General features: G+C 39.8%; 2 protein-coding genes across 2 annotated transcripts in view; both read left to right on the forward strand.

The window, feature by feature from the left end:
* Nucleotides 1-3598, forward strand: part of LOC128621451 (uncharacterized protein aq_1264-like) — a 5964-nt gene extending 2366 nt beyond the window's left edge. The window contains exon 2 of the mRNA XM_053647235.1: nt 2461-3598. The gene's annotated coding sequence lies outside the window, so the exon portion shown is untranslated. The remainder of the gene's footprint in view (nt 1-2460) is intronic.
* A 2762-nt stretch (nt 3599-6360) lies between these two features.
* si:dkey-243k1.3 (endonuclease domain-containing 1 protein-like) lies at nt 6361-8338 on the forward strand. Its single transcript, XM_053647179.1, has 3 exons — nt 6361-7130; nt 7412-7568; nt 7870-8338. The coding sequence occupies exons 1-3, from the start codon at nt 6831-6833 to the stop codon at nt 8256-8258; spliced, it is 846 nt and encodes a 281-aa protein (XP_053503154.1). The 5' UTR covers nt 6361-6830; the 3' UTR covers nt 8259-8338.
* Nucleotides 8339-8899: the final 561 nt, after the last annotated feature.

An 8899-nucleotide genomic window follows, 5' to 3' on the forward strand; every position in this document is an offset into this window, starting at 1 on the left:
GGCTCAATCTCACAGCATATATGTCTCTGGCTGCCTGGAATCATCATGTGGCAACTCTGAGTTTGTGTGTGTGTGTGTGTGTGTGTGTGTGTGTATGTGTGTGTGTGTGTGTGTGTGTGTGTGTGTGTGTAAACACACGTGTGTCTGTGTGTATGTTGAAGCGTGATTGGAGACCCCAAGCCAATTACCACATCCAGCAGACAGGCTCTGACTCCCAGCCAATAGGAACGGAGCTAGGCCTGAGGCGGTTGCCATGGTAACTCGGCGGGCCTGCTTGCATGGCGGATGATGCCGGGGTGATAGATTACTGTAAGTGGATGGGGTGTGTGGAGGGAGGGTGGGGGGTAGTCATGCATAAATATAATGTATGAATAAATTTGGAATGCATTTACTTTATATATCCATAACAGGAGAAGAGCGGAGTTTTAAGGTGCTCTAGTTTTAGTCTTTTTTTTTTTCTTCTTCTTCTTCTTCTTCTTCCACAGAGTGTGTGTATTAGGGCAGTCCAAAAATCTCAGCAGGGTATTTTGACACACCTTATTATTTTGAGGTGTTTCGTGTTGAACCGTATTCTCCTAGTGACCGAGAAATATGCAACTGCAGCCAGCATCGACTTCACTCCGAGACACAGCATGAACACTAGAATTCTTGAGTTAGAGTCTAACATGTATAAAAATACATTAAGTGATGAACGTCTGCACCCTTACATGCAAAAAGCATGCCAAAAAAAAGACAAAAAAAAAAAAAAACCCTCAGAGTGTATGAAACTAGCAGTTACGAGCAATTAGATTGAACAAACAAACAGCAATAATAATAATTCTGTTCATCTCTTAAACTCCTTATGATTCAATTATCATATTAAATGATATTATTTACTATAAATTATTCAGTAATTACAGTAATATTAATACACGTATTTGCAAGAGAGTGGAATTTAAATGGTGACCCACTCTGTGAGGCTAAAGGGTTCAACCGAATGAAGAATTATTTTTATTTATTTATTTATTTATTTATTTTAATTATATTTTTAAAAATCATTTTGACATAAATGATATCATCTTCCACTACAGTCCTGCCATCGCTGATCCGGTCACTTTTTTTTTTTATTACTTTATCATTTATCCGCTGAAAATTTCTCCCCAAAATGTCTGTTGAACTAAAATCAGTTTTAAGTTTCTTACTGAAATTCTTCTACTCTTCTGCCATCTAGTGTTCACCATACAGCATGAAACCTTTACTACTGTTAAGCATATAAACATCTGAGATATTCCTTCATTTTAGGACCTTTTTTATTTTTTATTTTTTAACTATTCAGTACCGCAGTAATAAATAAAGCATGATAACAGTGATAAGCACAGACATTATCTTTGGGTCGTGAAAGAATGGAAGGTGCTGTAGTCAAAGCATGCGCTTATAAATCCGTGACTCAATCTCAAGACTTCTCACAAAATAATTAGCACGTTATGTGCTAAAGCAAGCCACTCGCAAAATGTGATTGACTCACCTAAATGTGACTTTTGCATCTTTTATCCTCATTATATCCATCATATCCAGAGGAATTGGAAGTAATTCGCATCGTTGTCTGTTTAATGTTTAATTTTTACACACTTTATAATATCATACACAGTGATGTATTTTTTTTTTTTCATGCTTATTTTATTCATTATTCGTCTTCAGTAACTGGTTTATCCTGGACAGGGGCACGGTGGATCCGGCGCCTATCCTGCGAACACTGGGTGTGAGGAGGGAATATACCCTGGATGGGACACCAGTCCATCACAGGACACCAAACACGCTTGTATTTATGGCACTGTAGTGCAGTGTTCACACACAGCTGGCTACATCTGGATGCACATGGGTTTTAATATTCACACCGCACCATCACGAACTATCCATATGAAACCCATACGTAGCCAGTAGCACTGAGCACGCATTAACTGTGCATTAACAGCCTTAGTCACTGGGGAGGCCTGTATGGTTTTGGGTTGTGTTAGGCTTACATGTTTGTGATGGGGTTCAATCGGCAAAACACAGGTGAGGAAGAGTGAGGAAGGGTACCCATTTGAAAACCAGAAAGCCTGATGTGCACTGCTCCAAGGAGAGAAAGTGAATCAACCGGCTCACAGAAATCACAGGGGGTAAAGCCCTGTTAAGTGATCCAGCTCTGAAGAGCCCATCATATTTTAGATAGATATACAACATTATCCTCATAAACAGAAGCTGGAGGTGGACCACAAAAGTGTAGAAGAGATGGGACTGAACTTAAATGGGAATATCGGAGGTGGGGATTTCAGATGGATGCTTTCTTCCTTTTCATCTTCAGCTGACGAGATTATATATTTTTTAAAAGTATCTCAAAAGTATGGTTTGCCATGTCCACTCATAATGCCACTAACTCTACTGTAGTAACCGCTTTGAACTAGGACGTGTTTTTTTTTTTTTTTTCTGTGGTGAACACAGACGAGGAGTGTGGAGTGATACACACAGTGCTGTTAAAGTAAAGAAAAGCACTCTCAGAACGCCGCTCACCCAATCAGATTAGTGGACCGGAACCAACTTTACCAACTATAAAGACCTGGAGAACATGAATTCTAGAGAACAACATGGTAAGTAAGCTCCTTGTCTAAATGTTTATGGGCTTTCTGTCCTCTTTGGCTGTGTGCTTTTGTTTGTGACAGTGTGCTCTGATGATTTGGCCCTGAACAACCATCAGGGCTGCCCTTTAATTGAAGATTCTTCTGATCCAGGTGGCTCCAGCATCTCCAAGTCTTCATAAGTAAGTCAGCATTCATATCAAGCTCAAAACGGTGAACTGACCCAGGCCATTGGACTGGAGCACTCAGTGCTGACTTCCTGTTCACTGGGTCAGATTCGTGCTCCCACGGGGCTTCTCTAAGCTAACTCTAACTCTAACCCTAACCCTTAGGTACTCTGCATCCCCTACAGTGTGTAATTGGCAGGTGCTAGTTGCAAAAAAAAAAAAAAAAAGCAAAGCAAAGCAATGCACACCTTCGACGGTACACTCAGTGCATGACTTCAGCAGGTGGAATTTGTGATGTGAGACTCAAACTCAAGGAGCGTAAACAGATACAGAATCCTGGTTTTAGAAAATCTGTTTCTTTCATCTAAAAATGAATTGAAACCCTATCAATCGTGCTGTAGAGATCATTTCACGACACGAGCACCAAACTCCACGTCTTCCTCAAGGAGATGTGACGCCAGGTTAGCCGTGTAGAGTAAGTTGCCATGGCGATCTATGCAGCTAAAAAGATCCTGTGTTGTGGGATAGTCCTCAGGACTGAGGTAAGAACTGAACACAAAAACAGAGTGTAAAAATGGCAGATCACGGGTGAACACGATGACTAATCCAGACATCCCAACCTGCAAAAACTCATCTCAGGGAGGTGGCTTCACTGGCCACACAGCGTTCAGATGCTCTCTTCGACGTTTAGATGAAAGATCTACCACTTTGTATTTGGGGTAGGATATCGTAGCTGTCTCAGCCCATGAAATTGCTTATTGTTTGCAGGTTTTGATAGCAATTTTGTTGTCGAAATAATTATTAAGCCAATGAAACGCAAACATGCACAAGTTTGCAAGCTAACTCACACACCAAAATTGTGTGTATGTGCCATTGCTACGTGTCCATAAACGATTTTAACGTTAGTCAAAATGTTCACACAGAGATCCTACATCCTACAATATTTGAAGAGGAAAAAGAGAGAGAAGGATGAACAGAATCATAGGAGTAGAAAAGACTGAGGAGGACAAGCTTGTAAGTTGTATGGATAGCTAACAGTTAGCCAGCTAGTCATGTGTTAGCCAGCTAGTTATTAATGAAGTGCGTTTTGTAATCGATTTCCGGGATATTGTATATAATTTGCGGGTGTCAGGGAACCGCTATTAAAAACCGGGAGACTCCCGGAACTTCCTGGAGAGTTGGGATGTCTGACTAATCAACACAGGAGGAGATAATTAACACAGGACAAATGTGGGAAAAAATGTCTCCATCTCGTGGCCAAAACAAAGAAATGCAGGTTGAGCAACAAGAGAATAGAAAGTGGATATCAGAATAGAATGTCAGCAGACATTACAATAGAGTAATATACGTAGAAGGGACCAGAAGCGAATGGAAAATGTGATATAAGAATACATTAGGTGACGTCATAATGCAAGACACTGAAAGAGAATACTCATTAGGCCTGTAATAACCATTATAATAATCATTATTATCAATAATCATTATAGAGCAGGGGACATTACAGTAGCATACATGGCAATGGAATAATATAGATGACATCAGGATAGAATAAGTGGTGTAATATTATAATATAATATTAGACATTAGAATAGACCCTAGAGTACATCAGAGAAGAATGAAAAATATCAGATCTGAATAGAATAGGGATATTATAAAAGAAGGCATTTCAGTAGAATAATACACATAACATCATCATAACTTACGAAAAATATACAATAGATGGCATTTAAACATTTGAAAACTATTATTGTCTTACAGAGTGTGTACGCGCGCCATGTCATGTCCATTCACAGTCCCCTCTGAAACTATTGGAACACAAGGCCAATTCATGTGTATGTGCTGTACACCAAAGACATTTGGGTTTGAGATTAAAAGATGGAGATGAGACGAGAGTTTAGGATTTCAGCTTTTATTTCCTGGTGTTTACATCCAGATGTGTTAAACAACATAAAACATAGAACCTTTTGCATCAGACCATCCAATTTTAAGGCAAGCAAAAGTGTAGGAACAGATAAGTCTTGTAGTAAATTAAAGTAAATAACACTTTTACCACAGTTTGTTGGTTGTTTCGGGGGGTTTCTCCTTTCAGTCTCCTCTTCAGGAGGTGAAATGCTCCTCAGTGGGGTTAAGGTCTGGTGATTGACTTGGCCAGTCTAAAACCTTCCACTTTTCTCCCGGATGAAGTCCTTTGTTGAGGTGGCAGTGTGTTTTGGATCGTTGTCTTGCTGCATCATTAATTCGGATGCATTTCTCTGTAAATTGTCAGACGGAATGTTCCTGTAAACTTCTGAATTCATTCTGGTGCTACCATCATGAGTTCCATCATCATTAAAGATTAGTGAGAATGTTCCAGAAGCAGCCATGTAAGCCCAAGCCGTGACACTACCTCCACCATGTTTTGGATCATGAGCAGATCCTTTCTTTCTCCACACTTTGGCCTTTAAGAACTTTGGTAGAGGTTTATCTTGGTTCCAGAACTTTTGTGGCTCGTCTCTGTCTTTCTTTGTGAATTCCAATCTGGATTTCTGATTATTACTGCTGATGAGCGGTTTGCATCTTGTGGTATGGCCTCTATATTTCTGCTCTCGAAGTCTTCTTCAAATTGTGGATTGTGATACCTTCACCCCTGCTCTATGGAGGTTGTTGGTGATGTCACTGACTGTTGTTTTTGGGTTGAACTTTACAGCTCTTGCAATGTTTGTCATCAGCTGTTGTTGTTTTCCTTGGACGACGCATTTACTGTCTGTTCCTCAGTACACCAGTGATTTCTTTCGTTTTCAGCGAATTCCAGATTGTTGTTTTGGCTATACCCAATGTTTATTTAATGCCTCTGATTGATTTTCCCTCTTTTCTCAGCTTCAAAATGGCTTGCTTTTCTCCCATATACAGCTCTCTGATCTTCATGTTGGTTTATCCTTTTTAACAACAAACACAGTCTTCACAGGTGAAACTGAAGGCTGAAACCCAAGAGTAGATGTTCAGAGCTATTAATTGTTTAAACAATCAATCTAACAGGGCACACCTGGGCAACGAGAAATCAGTCACGTGTTCCGATATTTTTTGCTCACCTACAAATTGGGTGGTCTGAAACTAAATGTGCTATGTTCCATGTCGTTTAACATGTGTACACATAAATACCAAGAAATTCTAAACTCTTTTCTCATATTCATCACCCAAATGTCTTCAGTCTACAGTAAAAACAAACGAATTGGCCTTATCGTTCCAATAGTTTCGGAATGGACCGTAGCTCTGGCTTTTATCTAACCAGCAACTTTATCAAAGTGTCACATTTACTGTATGAGAAAATCACACGTGGCTAGCAAGGATTTAAACATATTTTGGTAAAATAGATTTATGTTTCTTAAACTGGGGTCAAGGTATACAATATATATCAGCTGTTTTTTCTGAATTTAGTCCAAACTGGTTTTTCCAGACTGCCGTGCAAATAGCAATTCGATTAAGGCTGTACACCAAACAAAGGCAGATAATGAAAAAATATATATGTTCCTTTTACCTTGTTTTTCTAGTTCACATTCAATTGTCTAAATATTCAGATTTTTCTTCTTGGAAACTTCTGCTGCGTGTACTGAGAGTAACATGAAGTCAGGCTTGTGTAGCTGTTTCCACAGATAAAGACTGCTGGGAAAGCAGCACATGTCAAACTATTTGCGTAACCTTTGTGGATCTGACATGTATATCAGGATGTGTATTCGATCACGCTTTTGCTCGAATCCAAGACCGTTCGTAATATATCCACCAGGTTGATCATTTTCAGTTGTTACTGGAACACTTATTTCCTTTAGATTTCAAACGGACAATGTAATTATGATTTTTTTCTTCAGTTGTAAACTATCTACAATATTTCTGCAGTGTACTGTACCCATGTTTTATTTATTTACCCACACCCACATCCAAATGTTTGCTCCTTTCCCATGCCAAAACATTGATAATGTTAAAAATAATGCTTAAAGATAAGAAAGTTGATATAAGAAGTGTAGAAAGTGTGTAGTTGCTGCCAAACTACAAAGAACAGAGCTGACTAGACTTTGAACTTTGGAATCGCTCATTCATGTTGTCCGGTGGTTTTTTGTGTGTCCTTGTCGTGGGTTCCGTCCTGGGACTAACTCACAGTGATGTCGTGTCTGACTTCAATGCCGAGCCTGACTGCATAAAGTACTTCTACAAAGGGATAGTGCCCAAATGGGGATCCGACACGCCTGGTGCTGCCCGACTCTGCCAGCGTTTCCAGAACCGGTTTCATTTTGCCACGCTGTATGACACACACCACCGCATTGCTGTCTACTCGGCGTACATTTTTGAGCCCAGCAACGGGGGAGGCAGAGAGAAGCGCTGGTTTGTAGAGCCCCAGGTGAGGGATGGAGGCTGAAAGATACAGGATGTGTACAAGAACATACTTGTACTGAGTATTGTATTAACATTTGGGTAAAATATATTTTCTTTTATATACAGTAACTATACACTGCTAACAAAATTCTTATTGTCCTCCGAAGCATGGTAGCATGATGACAGGTTTTAGAAAAAGAAAGAATGAATGTTTACTACATATTTATTTTTACAGTAGAATCTGCTGGTCTTTTGTGTAGATGCAGTTTACTTAACGCATTACTCGTGTGTTTTTTTTTCTTCCAGTTGGTTAATCAGAACTGGGCAGGGGAAATGAGAGATGGCTATTGGCTCGGACAGGACTATCCAGGTATCTACCAGGGTGACAGACAGGCTCTGAATGAGGATTACACTAAATCAGGGTTTGACCGTGGCCACCTCAATCCCAATGGACACCATGCAGGTATGTACTGATTACAATTTATGTTGAATGATGATGTAGTGGTTTTAAGAAACCAGACTTCCTGTGTGCAACTTACCCCTTATTATATTCCTTTATTATTTACTGGCTCCTACGTTTTGTTTTGATTGTGGCTTTAGTTGGAAATTTTAGTAGAACTCAATGAGGATTATCCACATTACCCCGTTCCTTGTTATATCATTGGTAACCTTACACAGTTAAAAAAAAAAAATCAAATAGATTTTGAAAATGTTATGCTATGTCTATGGTCGTTTTGTGACTTTACCCTCTTCTGTTAACCTAGTGCCAAGTCGTAATGCCACATTCACCCTCACGAACGTGGTGCCTCAGAACCCAAAACTGAACCAGAATGCTTGGGCTAATCATGAGTCCAACCTGGCTAAGATGTTCAGCGCTCAGTGCGACAAGGCCTACGTGCTGGTTGGTGCCATTCCGTCTGTCGACAACTGGATCATCAAGAATAATGTCCAACGTGTCAATATCCCAGAGTACATGTGGAACGCATACTGCTGCATCGATCGCAACGGCACTCCCATTCGCAGTGGAGCTGCAATTGCCCTCAACACTGAGCAGAATCTAGTTGTGCAGTACACACTGAGTCAAATGGTTGGCTTTCTTCAGCAATACTCTAACACACCAGTAGGAGAGCTGTTCCAAAATCAATGCCAGTAACAGCTTATAACGTTGCTTCCCAAACTGGTTATTCTATTTTAAGGTTTGAGCAGTGGAAAGTCATTAAAATTGTATATCTATTCACTGGTTTTGGTATTTTTTGGTAAAACTAAACCTTGATCCTCCCAGTCCAGTAAATTTTTATTATTATTATTCAAATTTTTTTTAATCACAAGTAATGCGATGTTCACATCAAGCATCAGATTGGGGGGAGAAATATGATGTTAGTGACTTTGACAATGGTATGGTTGTTGGTTCCAGATGGTTTTCTGGTTCGAATATTCCAGAAACTGCTTAATTCCAGGGATTTTCTCTTGATTTTACGCAGAATGGTGCATAAAACAAAAACAACATCAGAAGTAATTGGACAGTTCACTGATTAGCAGTTTTGTGGCCTGTTTCTTCATTATTTCATGACACGTTAAGGAGATAAAAGGTCTGGAGGTCTGATTCCATGTGTTGAATTTCTATGTTTGTAGGTTCATTATCATCATCCACTACATTAACACACACTTTTTATTAGATGGAGCCTCCTTGCTGCTCCTTGAGGCAGGTCTATTAGTATCACTCAGTGCTCAGGGTCTTGCTCAAGGGCCCATCAGTGGCAGCTTGGCAGGACTGGGGCTTAAATTCACAAGCTT

The sequence above is a fragment of the Ictalurus furcatus genome, chromosome 17 (genome assembly GCF_023375685.1).
Source record: "Ictalurus furcatus strain D&B chromosome 17, Billie_1.0, whole genome shotgun sequence".
NCBI classification, from domain to species: Eukaryota; Metazoa; Chordata; class Actinopteri; order Siluriformes; family Ictaluridae; genus Ictalurus; species Ictalurus furcatus.

Coding starts and splice junctions, on each gene's coding strand:
- si:dkey-243k1.3 (XM_053647179.1), top strand. CDS start 6,831: ATGTTGTCCGGTGGTTTTTTGTGTGTCCTTGTCGTGGGTTCCGTCCTG. Junction 7,131..7,411: donor GCTGGTTTGTAGAGCCCCAG/GTGAGGGATGGA, acceptor TTTTTCTTCCAG/TTGGTTAATCAGAACTGGGC. Junction 7,569..7,869: donor TCCCAATGGACACCATGCAG/GTATGTACTGAT, acceptor CTGTTAACCTAG/TGCCAAGTCGTAATGCCACA.